The sequence below is a fragment of the Neoarius graeffei genome, chromosome 11, assembly GCF_027579695.1.
Source record: "Neoarius graeffei isolate fNeoGra1 chromosome 11, fNeoGra1.pri, whole genome shotgun sequence".
Taxonomy (NCBI): domain Eukaryota; kingdom Metazoa; phylum Chordata; class Actinopteri; order Siluriformes; family Ariidae; genus Neoarius; species Neoarius graeffei.
The window spans coordinates 16221079-16240912 of NC_083579.1; the positions used below are offsets into that span (position 1 = coordinate 16221079).

General features: G+C 42.0%; 1 protein-coding gene across 7 annotated transcripts in view; it reads left to right on the plus strand.

The window, feature by feature from the left end:
• Window positions 1-19834, plus strand: part of LOC132894137 (TOG array regulator of axonemal microtubules protein 1) — a 144001-nt gene that overhangs the window by 99432 nt on the left and 24735 nt on the right. For all 7 annotated transcript variants that reach the window (XM_060933503.1, XM_060933502.1, XM_060933508.1 and 4 more), the window contains exons 15-16: window positions 4618-4723; window positions 18188-18423. In XM_060933503.1, coding sequence (XP_060789486.1) covers window positions 4618-4723; window positions 18188-18423 — 342 coding nt within the window. The remainder of the gene's footprint in view (window positions 1-4617; window positions 4724-18187; window positions 18424-19834) is intronic.

The following is a 19834-nucleotide window of genomic DNA, read 5'->3' on the forward strand; positions in this document are numbered from 1 at the left end:
TATCAATTTCCTAAAGAAGTTCTCATCGCGTGCAGGGTTGTTTATGTCGTTACCATGGCAACCCTGCGTGACATTTAGAGTCTGACAGAAAGCTTCGCAAGAGACTGAGACCGGGGGTGTCATGGCTCAGATGGCTAAGGCACCGTACCATAAATCCGGGGACCCGGGTTCGATTCCGACCCGAGGTTATTTCCCGATCCCGTCTCTCTCTCCCCCGCTCATTTCCTGTCTCTCTATACTGTCCTATCTAAAAAAAAAAAAAGAGAGACTGAGACCGCGGTTGAAAGATGGCAAGTCAAGATAACGAGTTAGTGGCAAAAAAAAATACAACATCGGCAGTGTGGCAGTATTTTGGTTTCAAACCAAACGAAAAATCTAATATGTCCCCTAAGGCACACCATAGCCTGGGGTACTCCACTTCCACGAGATCTCTCCAATGAGTTGTGTTTTGAGTAGGTTACATGAGTAACAACAAGGTAAAGTAATATAACGTATGACATTTGGGATGTGGGTAATAAACGTTTGAAATGTCATCTACTGAAGAAACGGAAGAAAACATCATAGCGTAAACTGTTAGGTTTCTGGTGGGAATTAGCAATGCACTTGCTATCTTTGTTGGGTGTGTTAAACCGTATGGATTTAAGTGGAATAATTGTAAGGAGTTATGTGATCAAGACAACGTTTTAAGCAAGGTAAGGCCATTTGATTATTAATTTCCCCGCCATGGCATGACGTGGACCCATATGATTTTGCCTTGTGCAGCTATCACGCATTTGAATTAGGTTCGCCTCATTTGCGCTGAAGAATATGGTTTATCGCGCAGTCTAAACGGACTTGGGTGTTGGTTGATTCTTTTTCTTTTTTTTATTTCCCATGCTTGAAAGGGTATGATCCTGCTCATCGTGTACTTTTTTTTGATGGAGTAGGTGAAATAGTGCTGCAAATGGCGTTTCAACGCAGACATGTGTAAACGACAGTTGAATGCTATTTTCAAGATGAAGGAAGAGTTGCGTGATGCTTTGAAATATCTCTTAATCCATTCATCAATGCACAAAATTCACTTTGCTGCTTAATCCATACCACAATGCACACAATTCGCTATGCTGCTTTTAAATAGTACATTTGAGGCATAGGCGCACGTTACACAGTAGGCCGAAACAAAATATTATTTTTTTCTCGGTAATACCGTATACCCCGGGAAAACACAGAGACAGTTTAAAGGTATCAAAATTTGGATACCGCCCAACCCTAGTCTGAAGCCCTTTCATCAGTGCCCAGTTATGACCGACTCTTTGTACTCGGTGACTTCAATGCTAGAGTTGGCAAGGACACCACAACGTGGCCAGACGTCATCGGAAACCACGGATTAGGAGACTCCAATGAACAAGGAATCATGCTTCTCGAGCTTTGCGTGCGTTATGGACTCACAATCTCCAACACCCTTTTTGAACATCGGGACATTCACAAAGGCACTTGGATGCATCCACGATCGCAACGCTGGCACATGATCGATTTCATCATCGTACGCAACCACTACGAAAGCGACCTGATCGATGCCCGGGTAAAATGCTCAGCTGATTGTTGGACGGATCACAGAACGGTGTGCGCGCTTGAAGCTACGTTTTCATATCTCCACTCAAAGACGTCGGTATCCCGGTGCTAAGCGCCTAAACACAACCAGGCTCAAAGATCCAGAGGTCATGAAAATACTTGAGGGATCAATCACGCAAAGGCTCGGAGACATCAACTCATCATCCCTAGAAGATCATTGGGAATCCTTGAGAGATGTTTTGTATTCCACATCCAAGGACATTCTCGGGCTACAGAAGAGACGTCATCGCGACTGGTTTGACAAAAACGACCTAACCATCCAGGACCTCTTGAAGAGGAAGCGTGACAGTTTCCAAGTGGTCTTACAGAATGAAACCCCCGAGAACCGCCAGAGATACAGGAAGGCACGTAGCGAGTGCCAGAGAGCTTTGCGCAAACTCCAGAACCAATGGTGGCTTGACAGAGCTAGCAAGATAGAAGAACATGCACAGAAACATGACTCACAGAGTTTCTTTAAGGCAGTGAAGATGGTTCAGCAGAGGCGTTCATCTGGCCTTGGTCCCATCAACGATGTTAACGGTATTCGCCTTACTGAGAAAGACGACATACTAGCTCGCTGGAAAGAACATTTTGCCACTTTGCACAACCAACCGAGCAGCGCTGATCCATCAGTTCTCAATGACATTCCCCAAGAGCCAATCCTACATGAGCTTGCTGAACCACCGCTCCTTGATGAAGTGCAGAAGGCACTAAAACACTTAAAGAACGACAAATCACCTGGCCCGGATTGTATCCCTGTGGAAGTTCTCAAAGCCGGTGGCATCGCTCTCACCAACGAGCTCCATAAGCTTCTGCTCACAATCTGGCAGGAAGAGAGAGTTCCCCAAGACTTCAAAGATGGCAACATCGTGACACTCTTCAAGAAGAATTGCAGGTTTACATGTGGAAACCATCGTGGCATCTCCTTGTTATCTATCGTCGGAAAATTGTTTGCACGAGTGATCCTGAATCGTATCTGGCCAAGCATAGAAAAGCACATACCAGAGGCACAGTGTAGCTTCAGAGAAGGGTGCTCAACCAATGACATGATCTTTGCCCTGCGCCAATTGATTGAGAAGAGCTGCGAGCAGAACCAGCAGCTCCATATCATCTTCATTGATCTTGTCAAAGCGTTTGACACAGTGGATAGGTCTCTCACATGGGATATCCTGCGCAAGATTGGAATCCCCCTAAGCTGGTGGCCATCATCAGCAGCTTCCATGACAGCATGCAGGCCAAAGTCTCTATCAAAGGCGAACTCACTGAAGCATTCGAAGTCTCCTCTGGACTAGGGCAAGGTTGTGTTCTCGCACCCACGCTGTTTATCCTTTTCTTTTCCTTCATGCTTCGCCATGCACATAAAGAAATGCAAGACTCTGGAGTTGAGATACGACACAAGTTGGACGGCAAGCTTTTCCAACTTCACCGCCTCAAGTCTAAATCAGCATCCAAAATGACACTGAGCGACTTCCTGTATGCAGACGATGCAGCCTTAGCCACTGCAGACCTTAACTCTCTACAGAATGTTACAACAGCCCTTAACAACGCATGTAACGACTATGGCCTCACCATCAGCAAACCCAAGACCGAGGTAATGCACATTCAGTGCCCAGAACCATCACCGATCCTCTTAGATGGCTTCAAACTCAAGCAGGCACACAATTTTGTGTACCTGGGTAGCAACCTCAGCGACAATGGGAGCCTTCAAGCCGAGGTCAAGAAGAGAATTAGCCGAGCAGCTCACTCATTCCGCAGTCTAGCTACGAGATGTTGGGACAGAAATGGACTGTCCACCACCACCAAGTTGACAGTGTACAGAGCCATTATACTATCGATTCTGCTCTACGGCAGTGAGACATGGCCAACTCTCTCAAAGCAACTGCAAATGCTAGAAAGTTTCCATCAATGATCCTTGCGGAAACTCCTCAGAGTTAAATGGTGGCATCACATCACGAACGCAGAGGTCCTGTCACGTGCCAACTCAACTACAATGGAAACTATGATTCGAGCTAATAGACTCTGCTGGCTGGGCCACGTCTGTAGGATGGGTGACAACAGGATCCCAAAGCAGTTCCTCTTCTGCGAACTCTCGCACGGCATCCGACCGAGAGGCCGTCCCCTTAAAAGATGGAAAGACTGCGTGACAGAAGACCTGAAAATCTTCGGCTTCGGCAACAATTGGTTTGAGGTGGCGGCTGGCAGAACGACATGGCGTGCCCAGGTGAAGCTTGGTCGAACCCTGTCAGAGCATCAACTCATGGAACGAGCAGCAGCGAGGCGTCGACGACGTCGTGAGAAGGGTCCCCGATCATCTTCCTAGATGCGGACCATAACTGGAACTGGAACCTTGGCTATGCCTCTGAGCACCGAACATCTTGTTCTTCTGGACACTCCAGGTAGCTTGCAGTTCTGGAATATGGTGGCACTGGAGGATAATGGGTTCTTAGTAGCTTCATGCTTAATCCTTCTCAAGTCTTTTGCTGTTAATTAGCATCTTTTTCTCTCCACACGTTTATTTTTGCGACCCTGTTGGCTATTTGCAAAAAAAGCTCGATTGTTCTGCGGTCACGTTTCAATAGCTTAGCTATTTCAAGAATGCTGCATCCCTCTGATAGGCATTTTACAAGTTTTGTCTTTTCAGTGTCTGTTAAATCTCTTTTTTTGGCCCATTTTGCCGGAGATAAACAAGGTGCCTAATAATTATGCACACCTTAATATAGGGCGTTAATGACTTTCGGCCACACCCTCCCTCATTACACAAATAAATACCACCTGACAATGCTTAAATCTAATTTAGTATTCAAGTGTATATAGCTTGGGGTTGGAAAATATGCGTAGAAATAATGGTACGGTCAGAGTACTCCCTTGCCTAATTGTGCATACAGTATATGAAAGCATTCTACCTCACTCGGAATGTAGTAAATATTAACAATGTCTTTCCTTTCCCTCTAGGTTTCATAATTAGTGCTCATTTACGATAACCTGCTTTTCTCAGTGTGGCATTATGAATCCTGTCTCCTACTACAGGAAGGAAAAAATCGAGGGGCTCATGCACCTGCGCTGTTTAGCACAGCATCACTCGGATGTGCTTTGTAATAGGGTTCATGACATCTGCTTTGTTCTCATTCAGGAGGTAAGTCATGCCTTTGTATGACAGGTGTGTACACCTCAGATGCTAGTATTCGAATTCTGAAATCAGAATATGGGAATATTCCCAATGTTACTTAAAATATGTTACTTAAATCATTTATGAAAGACATAAGATCGATCTTTAAGTCAAGAGCAATTGAAAAACTTAAAATCTAGGCTCTGCAATTTAAACTTAGATTGTGTGTGTGTATATCTCATCTCATCTCATTATCTCTAGCCGCTTTACCCTGTTCTACAGGGTCGCAGGCAAGCTGGAGCCTATCCCAGCTGACTACGGGCAAAAGGCGGGGTACACCCTGGACAAGTCGCCAGGTCATCACAGGGCTGACACATAGACAACCATTCACACTCACATTCGCACCTACGGTCAATTTAGAGTCACCAGTTAACCTAACCTGCATGTCTTTGGACTGTGGGGGAAACCGGAGCACCCGGAGGAAACCCACGCGGACACGGGGAGAACATGCAAACTCCACACAGAAACCCTCACCGGCCACAGGGCTCGAACCCGGACCTTCTTGCTGTGAGGCGACAGCGCTAACCACTACACCACCGTGCTGCCCAGTGTGTGTATATATGTCAATTTTTAATATCTTAATGAGCTAAATTAATACATTATATTTATTACGTTATATTTAAATAATATTGGCTGGCGTTGAGTGGTATATCAGTGTAGGTGCAATTGGTAATTATTAAGTGATCAAGCTCATTAAATCTGAAGGTTAATAATTAAATTGAATCATTCTCATATGAATCAGTCTCATTGAATCAGTCTCATTGAATCGTTTTCATTGAATCATACCATTGAATCATCCTCATTGAATCAGTCTCATTGAATCAGTCTCATATTGTCATTAAATCACTCATGGAATCAGTCTCATTGGATCAATCTCATTAATTAATACCATTAATTTTGGTGCTTAATAATAAATTACCAAACAGCTAAATTATGGTATATTCCAAATTATTATGATCACTTACCATATTACACAACTTATATGCACCTTTGAATTCTTTTGAGATTGTGTGACTTCATAAATATCGGAACACAAATAAACACACAGTTTCAACAATAAGTGAATTTATTATTAGGGATCGACCAATATGTTTTTTTCAGGGCCGATACTGATACCGATTATTATGGAATTGGGATGCCGATAACCGATATGTGCAACTGATAAATGTAAACATTATAATTCACATGAAATTAAACATAGCACACACTGACACAGACCTTCATATCCATGAAATGTATGTTTAATTGTAAAATTGAACATGAAATTTTGTGCAGGGAGATGCCAGCAGCATTTGTACAATAAAGTCAAACATTAGTTAGAATAAAATGAGAAATAAAATAATAATAAAATAAATATTCACCAATAAAAAAATAAATCACTCCCTACTATATTACAGCTCACCATTTTCAGTGGAAAATAAATGAAAATACACTCTGGATTCTTTTACACTAAGAACTAAGTAAGACTTACCAACTTCAAGTAGTTTTTAAATAACAAATCAAGTGTAGGGAGCTGCCTGCAGCATTTTTTAAAAAGTAAAATCAAACATACAGTAAAGTAGGCTATCACTCCCTATTAGGAGCAGCTGCTCCTTTAAGAGTATATCGCTTTCCGAATCAGATGCGCTAGCGAGGACAATCACTTGCGCAAGAATTATAAATACTAGTCACACCTGGCTTGTTTAAATGTTCAAACAGCGCTTTATAAAGTTACCCAACATATACAAGTGCAATGCGCTTTTTGAGCACAAGTCACGTCATGAAGTTTACTCATCACCATAACAAATAGCCAGTAGGCTTGCGCTAGCCTACAGAACACAAATACTATGTTTTATTTCGTCTTCCCTTGACCACCTCTCTGTATGGCTGTCATTCTACTGTTCGAGTAGAACTACTGACACATTCACAACGTTTCCAGACGGGGATTTAAAAATGACTGCAGCCTACGTTATGCTGTTTCAGCGAGACTAGTTGGTTGTAGGCTAATTCAAGTGCTTCCTTCCGTAAGCTAAGTTTGCCTGGCTACACAGATGCAAATGGACAATTTTAACGAGTAGTAGATAAAGAATGTAATCATATAATGATGTTGTGCTTTTGCAACTTGTGTGTTTGTGACTTATTGCGGGAAAAGAAGCGTGTCCTGTACCTTGATACGGGCGCCTTGAAACAGTTCAGAGTGTTTAGCTGCGCGTGTCGATTGGCTATATCTCTTGTGCCAAACAAATCAGATGTTGTGGTGGGCGGGACCGTGTTCTTGAACTCAGAGAGGCGAGTGCAGGAAAGGACGTGCAGTGACAGTCGCGTTAGGAACGAAATGGCTGCAAAAAGGCATGTTATCGGCATATCGGTGGAAATTATGGCCGATACCGATAACCCTAAAAATGCAGAATATCGGCCCGATATATCGGCCAGGCCGATTATCGGTCGACCCCTATTTATTATAACAAAGATAAAAATGAATAATGGCAGTTGAAATATATACAAATATGGTCATATACTTGATGAGCGTGTGTGTGTGTGTGTGTGTGTGTGTGCGCGTGTTTGTGTGTGTGTTAAAAAGAAATTAAATATTAAACATGGAACATGTAGTGTGTGTGTGTGTGTGTGTGGAGAAGGGTAACCACGTGTCTCAGTAAAACAAGGGAATTAGCTTTGGTTGCTAAGACAAAGGAATTAGCCGTATGTAGCTAGCTAAGGCCCGAGGGTCCTACCTCGTGGAGTTGAGAACAAAGGAATGTTATCTAAGGTGTGGGGGAGGATGACCACGTGTTGGAGACAAAAGATTAGCTTTGTGTTGCTAGCTAAGACAAAGGGATGCTAGCTAAGGTGTGTTTGTGTGTGTGTGAGGCCTGGTGACCACGTGTTTCTAAGTACAGCAAGAGAGTTAGCTTTGGTTGCTAATTAAGGTGTGTTGGCCACGTGTGGAGACACAGATTAGCCTTGTGTCGCTAAGGAGGGTGTGTCACCACATGGGGTTTGAGAACAAAGGATTTAGCTCTGGTTGCTAATGAAACAAAAGAATTAGCCGTGTGTTTAGCTAAGGTGTGTTTGTGAGGCCTGTGGCCACGTGTGGAGACACAGATTAGCCTTGTGTCGCTAGCTAAGACAAAGGGATGCTAGCTAAGGTGTGTTTGTGTGTGTGAGGCCTGGTGAGCTAGCTTTGGTTGCTAATTAGACAAAAGAATTAGCTTATAATAGTACTAAATCCACTGAAATCTTGATGGGGGTCAAGATGTGTAATAAGGAAATTGAAGATGTTAGTAAGGAATAAAGAGAAGCATGCACAGCCTGTCTATTAAACAATTGAGAGATTAAAACAAAATGATAGAATTATCAATTCAACACGCTGCGTGTCTACAGTGTAAACAATTAAACCATTCCTGAGTTTAAATTCACACTACTTCAATAAAAGCTAATTCCTAAGACTAGGTTTTTGCCCAAAATGCCAAGTCTTACTTCAGTATCTCGACTTTTTTGTAGAAAGCAGAGATGCTTGGAGAGGCTGAGTTTCAGAGGAGTCTGTGGAGACTTCTGTAGGAAACAGAGAATTCTTGGTCCGACGCTTCGTAGCTCGTGGGAAGGAAAAAACTCTGATTAAACAATGTGCACAGTTTTCTTTAGTTAGAAAGGGATCCAGCCGCTTCTTAACTTTAAATTGACTACTTTGGGCTGCAGTCGTACATACTGATAATGAAAAAAACCGGTTGTAACTCAAGCTGAGTTTTAAAATCGCGCGATTCTAGGATCTACCGTGGCCAAAGGTGAAAGAAAAGCGTGAAACTCTGATTCTTGCAAGAAAGAAAGAAAAATACGTCTTTATCTGAGTTTTCTGGTGGAGCAAATCTCTTTGTGTCTGGATGGCTTGAAATCCGGACGAGAGAGAGAGAGACGGAAGCGTTGTTCCGTTTCTTATGCTTTCATGGAGGATGTGACGTAGATGATCCCGCCCCGGCGTGACGCAGGTCAACGCGGAAGCTGGTGATGGAAGTTGTAGTCCTTAAAGGGACTGTGTTGTAGTTCTTAGACGGACGGTACCTACATCAGATATATTCCATTCAGCTAGCATGATGTTGAAAGAGTCGAAGACGAGTCAGCCAATATTATTATTATTATACACGCTCTCTTCATATCAGTATTCTCGAAGGCCAACGCAAGCTTACCTGCGACTTTTTATTTTTATTTTGCATAACTTTATCCGTAGCATATATCTAAAACTAACATGGAAAGCAGAGTGAAATTAAGTGCACCCTAACTTGGTGCTGTTAGCGTGGCAGTCCAGTTAGTTTCTAGCTGGTGTAGCATTCAGTAGTAGCATTAGCGAAGGCCAACACAAGCTTACCCGCGACTCAGTACTGTTAGCGCGGCAGTCCAGTTACCCTCTAGCCAGAGTAGTGTTAGCGAAGGCCAATGCTGATGCAGTCAAGCCAAATATTATTTTCCCTGTGTCATTTATTTGGTTACTTTTAAAATCAACATCAACAACTACACACAATGGAGCGACCTGGCAGCCAAAGTTCTCTCAAAATCTTCCACTTTTAATGAAGCAAACCTCATGGCCATGTTTATTTACAAACTGTCACAGTCACTCGCTAGTGCGGATGTTTTACATCTCCAATGTGTCTCTTTTCGAGTTTTCCGATGTCCGTTGGTATATTTTTCTCTTGTAAATATGCGTGAAGAATACAGTGGATAAAAAACAAAGTATTAGTTTAAGGGTGTGCACACTTATGCAACCAGCTTATTGTAAGTTTTTTATTTTTTATGTTTTTCCCCCAAACAGATTTGTTTGTTTTTCAGTTGAATTGGACAGGTTATAGGTCACATTAAAGGTGGGAAAAGTTTTGAAGTTATTTATCGTGGTCTCAGGTTTTTCTGATGTAAAAAATATTTTAACAGGTTGTGTACACTTTTTATATCCACTGTAAATAATGAAGTTTTGGTAGCCTTTCGGGTGTTCAGCGCGTCTTGAGTTTCAGTCTTCAGTTTATTTATTTAATGCTTAAACCTAGCACTGGATTCACCTCGTCTTCTCTCTTTCCCGGCCGACAAAGAAATGATTGTGCGCACGCGCAGCAGAAAAGTTTTGTCATTAGATCTTCGCATGAGCGCCGACGTGTGACAACATGTTGTCTTGACAACGTGCAATATTGTTACAATATTGCACGCTCATTCTCCATTGGGGAGAGTGGCATAAAACATGGAGGATGAGCGATATGCTAACATTATTGCATGCCATCAATAAACCCACTAGAAGGGAATAGAATACATATATGTTATTTACCAGCTGGTTGGTCTGTATGGTGAAATACCGTGACCGAGGTCTTGAAAGTACTGAGCGAGGCCCTCTGGGCCGAGGTCAATATTCAAGGCCGAGGTCACAGTATTTCACCATACGGACCAACCTTAAGCTGGTAAATAATATATTTATTTTTTTCTTTACCAAATTCTAACAGAAAACGAGAGCACCCGAAAGGGAAAGCCGAGCCGAGGCGGGCCACCATTTTGAATCCTCATTCACGGCTGTAATGCAAATGGCTTCCTCCTTGGTATACAAGTGCACTTCCAAGGCAGGAAAAAAACTACATTTTGCCGCCTATGTAGTCCCCTATTTATACAAAATTTAGTCATTCAGGATTCAGCCATGTTTTTGCTCAGCGTTAGCAAGTTACAGGTTTTTAGCTTTCTCCTGAAATGTTTTCTTTTATTTCTTCTTCCTCAGGGTAGTAAAACTCGCTTTCGCTGTGAAGACTGTCGTTATCGCTATCCATGCTGTAAAATTAATGCTATTCTCCTGAGAAATGCTGGCAAAAATTTATAAGATTTTTGATAATCTTATAAATAAATCTTATAAGAAAGATAAATGTTGACAAAAATTGCTACTATGTTTGTTGTTGTGAACGAGCGAGTCGCCAGAGGTCCATAACCGGGGTCCGTAACTGGGGTCCGTACCGTAGGATACGGACCCGCTCGGCAGCCAATCAGAGCGCAGGATTTGATGGCAACCGGACCGCAAAAAAAATGAATGTTTTTATTCCATGGAAAAAGTGGCCCGTATGTATTTAAAAAAATTTTTAAAAATCATGTATATATGTATATATTATTAGTTGTATGTGTGTTTTAAATTAACAGAAGAGCCATGCTATGATGGAAATGCTGTTAAATAAAGTCATTTATTATTATTATTATTATTATTATTATCAGGGATGAGAATTTTCCGTTGATCGGCGGATTTCCGACTTTTTCAGACCAAAATGATCGTTTTTGAGATCGATGTAAATCCGTTGAGAAATTTTTTTGGGGGGGGGGGTATGGTTAACGGTCTGTGGTCACCTTAAAATGTCTTGATTCTTGGTGGGCTCCGGGTTAACGCACTCGAGTCTTAGTTTTGATATGTTGTCATTAACATTCACTTTTGCGACAGTGTTCAACTTATTTGCGGTAGAATTTTCGGGAAATCCCCTCGCGTGCAGTGTATTGAGGTTTTTCACCCACGTGACCAAGTCATGTGATGCATCGTTAGGCTGCCATTTTGGACGTCACGGCTCAAATCAGTTTGAATGCGAGGAAGGCAACAAACGAAAAACATAAAAGAAAAAGGAGCGAGATGCAGAAAACACCTTCACTATCCAGCGACGTAGGGCATTTACAGGGCGAGCAGAGGGAGAGGTACAGATCATATCACTTAATTGCATATCAGTTAATCGCATAAATCGCTTATTTGCATAAGAAGTAGAAAACCACAAACCATTCCCCATTATTCATATACAAATTTGATCGGTTAATTGCATATCGGTTAATCGCATATATCACTTATATGCATAAATTTCATGGCAAAAACCTTCCAACTGATCGGTTTATCGCATAACAATACAGGGTATTTTCGCATCAATCATCTTCTGCACATGCGCAAAGCACACGAGATTCCATGGAATCTCCGGTTATGACGTCAGTGTAGCGTCATCACCTACTTTCGTGAATACTGAGTGGATGACCTAATTTCCGACGAATCAGCGCATTGTTTACCCGGAAGCAGGTGCGCGAAGCAAGATGGGAAAATCACTTTAGTTTTAAGTAGTAACGATGTCGAAACAACGTAGTAGGACTGACTTGGATATTTCCAAACAGTATGAAGTTATCAGTGAGTTGGACAAGGGTATTTCACAAAGCAAAGTGGCTGAAATATTCGGGATATCTCAGTCACAAGTCTCACGGATAAAAGCAAAACGAAATGATGTTATTGCAAAATTCAAATCGAACGACAATACATCACGAAAACGGAATAGAGTTTCGACACGTGATAATTTGGATGCGGCTCTTATGTGATGGTACACTCAAGCCAGAGCCATGAATGTGCCTGTGTCTGGACCTCTTCTGCTCAGTAAAGTGCAGAGTCTTGCAAAAGAACTCCAGCTGGAAGGAGAAATTGTTAGGTCATGGGTCCAGAGATGGTGTAGACGGCATAAAATTCAGTTCAAAAAGGCACATGGTGAGAAACAAAGCCATGACCAAGAGGCAGCTGACCACTGGGTGAAGAACGCGTGGCCTGAAATCTTTCAACGTTATAGTGCTGAGGACATTTATAACTGTGACGAAACTGGGGTCTTTTTTCAAGCACTCCCCAGTAGTGGAATGGTTTATGAACATGAAAAACCTGCTGGAAATAAAATCAGTAAAGAGCGAATTACTGCATTGGTTTGCTGCAATTACACTGGGTCAGATAAAAGGAAACTGTTCTTGGAAAGTTGTTCAAGCCCTGGATATCATTAGAAGGAGGTTATATCACCATGGACTCTCAACTGAGGCTTTTCAAAAAACTGAAAAGATAATCAATAAGGACATGATAAACAATGTTAAACAGAAGACAATTAATGATTATTTTAAGTAAATTTATAATGTTAAATAAACATTAACAATAATCATGTTTGTGAATAGTTGATTATTTTAAGTAAATTTCTAATGTTATACAAACATTTATTGTATACCATGCAGAAATGTATCAAGCAAAACACATTACACGACAATGCAAATCACACAACTGGGCTTAAACTATCCTCGAAGTAGCCTGATCTCTTAATTGCATAGATCACTTAATTGCATAAAATGATCTTGCACCAAGCTTATGCAATTAAGCAATCATGTCTGTATTTGCAAAAATTGAGGTTAGCAGGCTTGGAGAACGACGTTTACCTGCTTCCACCAGGATTGTTCACTGACGTACGGAAGTACACGAAGCCCTCGTCTTTACCTGACTTCGGCCCACATGATCTGTATACCTATGTCGTTAAAAACCCATCGCCATACACAGGTATTGATCTGAAAGCGTATAAGAGTTTGGATGCCTACAAATATTTTGTGTCAGGCTGGGTAACATGCCTACATCAGTGGGTCGTCCCTGGAGCCGGTGGTCGCCATCTTATTACAGCTAAGGTTTGTTCACATTTTCATTTACTTTCGGTCCTCGTTATAAATTTGCTGTTACCAGGCAGTGACCAAGAACTGTATTATTAGGGTCGGTGTCTGTGTTGTAGCAGTGTACTAGCAGCTAGCTGTGAGCACTAGCTAATATCAACAACATAGTAGCTAGTATGCTACTGTAGCAATGTTTACGTTCAGTCATTTGGATGACTGTTAAAACCTTTCAGTCTCAAGTTTTTCCTTTACTGTATTTACTAGTTTACTGTAATTATGATCTGGCAGCTATTTACACCGGATCCAGTGTAAAAAGCTGCCGGAGCACGCTCCGGCTTGCTCCCCCTCAAATTAAGCAGCGCGCTCCGGCTTGCTCCCGGAGCATTCCGGGAGCAGGCCGGAGCGCGCTGCTTAATTTGAGGGGGAGAAAGCCGGAGCGCGCTCCGGAACCTCGGCCGGAGCACTCCAGGAGCAAGCCGGAGCGCGCTGCTTAATTTGAGGGGGAGCAAGCTGGAGCGCGCTCCGGAACCTCGGCCGGAGCACTCCGGGAGCAGGCCGGAGCGCTCCGGGAGCAAGCCGGAGCACGCTGCTTAATTTGAGGGGGAGCAAGCCAGAGCGCGCTCCGGAACCTCGGCCGGAGCACTCCGGGAGCAGGCCGGAGCACTCCGGGAGCAAGCCGGAGCACACTGCTTAATTTGAGGGGGAGCAAGCCGGAGCGCGCTCCGGCAGCTATTTACACTGGATCCGGTGTAAATAGCTGCCGGATCATAATTACAGTAAACTAGTAAATACAGTAAAGGAAAAACTTGAGACTGAAAGGTTTTAACAGTCATCCAAATGACTGAACATAAACATAGCTACAGTAACATACTAGCTACTATGTTGTTGACATTAGCTAGCTTGACTTTCAAAATGGCGGACACCGGGGCGTCACGTGACCCTGTGATGTCAGGTGAAATACCTCAATACAATCGCCGTTCACCCAATACGCATTTGTAAAGACACTTATTCAGGCGGGATATTTTAGCATATCGACAATGGCAAAAGTCCTAGGTGAGAAAGAAGAGGATCGAGCGAGGGAGAGTGATAGTGCAGGGAACTGTTTTCGATGGGCTTGGTTAGAAAGAGCGCTAAATGTCGAGATCGACAAGCAGACTGTCACAACGAAGCTCGGTGATTACATCCAGAAAATAGACGTCCCAGGAAGAGTACTTTGCTCATTGTGTTTTGACATGATAAACTATGCTAGTAGAGGGGCAAGGACTATCGAACTTCACATATACACCAAAAAACACAAAGTTGGTCGAAAATTATTTTGCCTGTTCAATGATTCATTATATTTATAATGTATATCGCACGAATCAATGCCATGGTGTGTGTGTATATATATATATATATATATATATATATATATATATATATATATATATATATAGTGAGAGTAAAAAGTATTTGATCCCTTGCTGATTTTGTTGGTTTGCCCACTAATAAAGACATGATCATTCTATACTTTTAATGGTAGATGTATTCTAACATGGAGAGACAGAATATCAAAAAGAAAATCCAGAAAATAACTTTAAAGAATATATATTAATTGATTTGTATTTCATTGAGGGAAATAAGTATTTGATCCCTCTAGCCAAAAGCACTTAATACTTGGTGGCAAAGCCTTTGTTTGCAAGCACAGAGGACAGACGTTTGTTGTAGTTAACCACAAGGTTAGCACACATATCAGGGGGAATTTTGGCCCACTCTTCTTTGCAGATCCTCTCTAAATCATTAAGGTTGGTGGGCTGTCGCTTGGCAACTCGGACCTTCAGCTCCCTCCATAGATTTTCGATTGGATTGAGGTCCGGAGACTGGCTGGGCCACTCCATGACCTTAATGTGGTTCTGCCACTCCTTTGTTGCCTTTGCTGTATGCTTCGGGTCATTGTCATGTTGGAAGACCCAACCACGGCCCATTTTCAACTTCCTGGCAGAGGGGAGGAGGTTGTCCCTCAGGACTGCACGGTACATGGCTCCATCCATCTTCCCACCGATGTGGTGAAGTAGCCCTGTGCCCTTGGCAGAGAAACACCCCCAAAACATAATGCTTCCACCTCCATGCTTGACGGTGGGCACAGTGTTCCTGGGGTCATAGGCAGCATTTTTCTTCCTCCACACATGATGAGTAGAGTTTAGGCCAAATAGTTCAATTTTGGTCTCGTCTGACCACAGAACCTTCTCCCAATCACTTTGTACATCCTTGAGGTGATCATTGGCATTCTTTAGGTGGGCCTCCACATGTGCCTTCTTAAGCAGGGGTACCTTTCGGGCACTGCAGGATTTTAATCCATTGCGGCGCAAAGTGTTGCCAATTGTTTTCCTGGTGACTGTGGTCCCAGCTGCCTTGAGGTCATTCACTAACTCCCGCTGTGTGGTTGCAGGCCGATTTCTCACAGTTCTCATGATCATTGCCACCCCACGAGGTGAAATCTTCTGTGGAGCACCAGACCGAGGTCTATTGATGGTCATGTTATGCTTCTTAAATTTTCTCACAATTGCACCAATGGTTGTTACTTTAATAACCAGCATCTTGCTAATGTTTTTGTAGCCCATTCCAGATTTGTGCAGGTCAACAATCCTGTCTCTGAGGTCCTGAGAGAGTTCTTTGGTCTTACCCATGTTGGAGAGTTTGGAATCTGTCTGATTGTCTGATTCTGTGAACAGGTGTCTTTCATACAGGTGATTAGTTAGAACAGGTGTCTTCAATTCAGGTAACAAGTTGATTGGGAGTGTCTAACTGGTCTGTGAAAGCCAGAACTCCTAATGCATACTAGGGGATCAAATACTTATTTCCCTCAATGAAATACAAATCAATTAATATATATTCTTTAAAGTTATTTTCTGGATTTTCGTTTTGATATTCTGTCTCTCCATGTTAGAATACATTTACCATTAAAAGTATAGAATGATCATGTCTTTATTAGTGGGCAAACCAACAAAATCAGCAAGGGATCAAATACTTTTTACTCTCATTGTGTGTGTGTGTGTATATATATATATATATATATATATATATATATATAAAATACATGTCATATATAAGTGTGTATCTTTTATAAATGGGGTTAGCTTATCTAATGTAGCATGTTGGAGAGAATCATGGTATCATACCTAAAATTTTATCAGAAATATAGATATGATACCATGTATAACTCTCCTACTTATTGCTCATTTCATGGGGGGGGGGAATTGCTGGTATGTGCCGCGCGGGAGCATCTGCCCAAATTTTTTAGGCCGAGATGAACTTATAGTTTTTGATTTTAAAAACTATTCCAGTATGTAATGCCAATTGTACATGCCTGTTCTTTAATTCAAAATCACCATCTTGATCTTCACATTGACCATATGGTATCTGTATTACATTACACAACATCCTGTCCAGATAAATCCTAGTTAGTACACGCAACAGTTGAAAGGGAAGTGATAAGTGGTGTTGAATGTTGCCTGCTTAATATGCAAGACCTCCTGCTACCATGATAACATCAGAAGAAAGCTTAAGAGAATTATATGATAGAACTTTTTTCTGGTTTGCACTTCATTTTAAAGGATTAGAGTATTCAAAGACATGAATAGCAAAAATGCAGAAATATAATACTGTAGAGCTCGTTTATATTAAAAGGTGCATTGATTTTTTTTTTTTGAAATCATCAAATGTGAATTGATTAAAAACAAGTCTCTTGTACCATATTAATCATTTTCACCTGGTAGTCCACCAAGAAGGGGAATTTATTTCCAAATAAATTGCAACTTTTTGCTGATAAAATTAATGGTTTTGGGGTTAAAAAAAAAATAGCCAAAAATCATTAGCTCCTGGGGGCCCCACCCCCCTGGGCCCCCGCCCCGGTTTTTTCAGACTTTTTAAATATTTTTCATTCTCATCCCTGTATTATTATCTCATCTCATCTCATTATCTCTAGCCGCTTTATCCTGTTCTACAGGGTCGCAGGCAAGCTGGAGCCTATCCCAGCTGACTACGGGCGAAAGGCGGGGTACACCCTGGACAAGTCGCCAGGTCATCACAGGGCTGACACATAGACACAGACAACCATTCACACTCACATTCGCACCTACGGTCAATTTAGAGTCACCAGTTAACCTAACCTGCATGTCTTTGGACTGTGGGGGAAACCGGAGCACCCGGAGGAAACCCACGCAGACACGGGGAGAACATGCAAACTCCGCACAGAAAGGCCCTCGCCGGCCATGGGGCTCGGACCCGGACCTTTTTGCTGTGAGGCGACAGCGCTAACCACTACACCACCGTGCCGCCTGTATTATTATTATTATATGGGTATTCATGGCGGCACAGTGGTGTAGTGGTTAGCGCTGTCGCCTCACAGCAAGAAGGTCCTGGGTTCGAGCCCCGGGGCCGGCGAGGGCCTTTCTGTGCGGAGTTTGCATGTTCTCCCCGTGTCCGCGTGGGTTTCCTTCGGGTGCTCCGGTTTCCACCACAGTCCAAAGACATGCAGGTTAGGTTAACTGGTGACTCTAAATTGACCGTAGGTGTGAATGTGAGTGTGAATGGCTGTCTGTGTCTATGTGTCAGCCCTGTGATGACCTGGCGACTTGTCCAGGGTGTACCCCGCCTTTTGCCCATAGTCAGCTGGGATAGGCTCCAGCTTGCCTGCGACCCTGTAGAACAGGATAAAGCGGCTAGAGATAATGAGATGAGATGAGATGGGTATTCATAAACCAAGTGTCACTGTGTTCTGGTCAGATGAGACCAAAGAAGAACTTTTTTTTTTTTCCCCTGTTCTAACCATGGTCAAGGTTTTGTCCTGTAATTTTTCCAGTGAAAGCTTTTCAAAAATACTAATTCTTGTGCACGGAATTTCTTTTGCAGAAGAAAATGTGTTGAAATAAAAAATAAGTATGTCTCTATGTTTAAGTCTGGAGTATCCGGGTTCTATTAGTATTCGTATGATTGGGGCTGTCTGGGTTGGATAAACACCTCTGTGTGCCTTCTGTGCTGCAGGTTCAGAACCTGCGCTCTGGAGTGTCCCGCATTGCTGTGGTGACTTTAGGAGAGCTGTACTTGAGCCTGCAGAAGGGAATGGACCAGGAGCTGGAAGTAACAGCCAAAGTTCTGCTACACAAAGCAGGAGAGACCAGTGCTTTCATTAGGCAGGACGTGGATGCAGCACTGGACAGCATGGTGCAGAACTGCACACCTACACGCAGCATGAACGCCCTACTCGCCGGAGGACTCGGGTACGTTTCAAGAAGCTGTTGAAATGCTAATCTCTGGCTGTTGTAGTCAGGACTGGGTTATGTTGTGATGTGGGCTTGTTCTTGTGGTGTGTTATACAAGCAGATTATGTGCTACACCAGGGGTTTTCAAAGTGTGGGAGAGTCAGCCCCCCCTGAGAGAGCAAATAAACAACAGTGCCCCCCTACCACAATTTTTGTTGTTGCTATACTTAATGTTCCATTCGTATTTAAAAAAATGGTTGTTGTACACATTATTTTTTTCTTTTGCACATTTTAAACATCTGTGCTTTTTGTAAACATCTTTTTTTTTACACATTTAAAACATATGAGCTTTATTAAAACATCTTTTTTTACACATTTTAAACATCTGTGCTTTTTTAAAACCTCTTTTTTACACATTTTAAACATCTGTGCTTTTTTAAAACCTCTTTTTTACACATTTTAAACATCTGTGCTTTTTTAAAAACATCTTGTTTTACACATTTTAAACATCTGTGCTTTTTTAAAACATCTTTTTTTACACATTTTAAACATCTGTGCTTTTTTAAAAAACATCTTGTTTTACACATTTTAAACATCTGTGCTTTTTTAAAAAACATCTTGTTTTACACATTTTAAACATCTGCTTTTTTAAAACCTCTTTTTTTACACATTTTAAACATCTGTGCTTTTTTAAAACCTCTTTTTTTTACACATTTTAAACATCTGTGCTTTTTAAAAACATCTTGTTTTACACATTTTAAACATCTGCTTTTTAAAACATCTTTTTTTACACATTTTAAACATCTGTGCTTTTTTAAAACATCTTGTTTTACACATTTTAAACATCTGTGCTTTTTTAAAACCTCTTTTTTACACATTTTAAACATCTGCGCTTTTTTTAAACATGTTGTTTTATACATTTTAAACATCTCATAGCATTGTTAGCTAGCACCTCTTGGCAGACAACACACTGTGGCAGTGGAGCATCTTCAGATCCAGTCCATGAAAATCCAAACTTTAAATAATCGTGGTCATACTTCCTTCTTTTTTTACTTGGCCCAGACTCTGTCTCCTCACTCACTGTAGCTTTAGGTACTAAAAATCGATCCATTTTGTCTCTGGCAAAGGCTAGCTGAAGTTCGCTAAACGTCCGCAATAGTAACTTATTCTGGTTTATTTTTCCTCACGTTGCGCCCCCCTGAAGAACTCTGGCGCCCCCTAGGGGAGGCGCGCCCCCCACTTTGAAAAGCCCTGTGCTACACTATAGATTTTGTATTACTACAGGCTTCCTACGCAGTATGGAAAAGTATGGAATTTAATTTTGATAGTTTGAGTAGTTTCCAGGCCTGGATAAGTATGGAAAAAGGAAAATAGGGTATGGAAAAATTTGTTTTCAGAATATTACCCCTACTTTCTTTTCTAAAATATG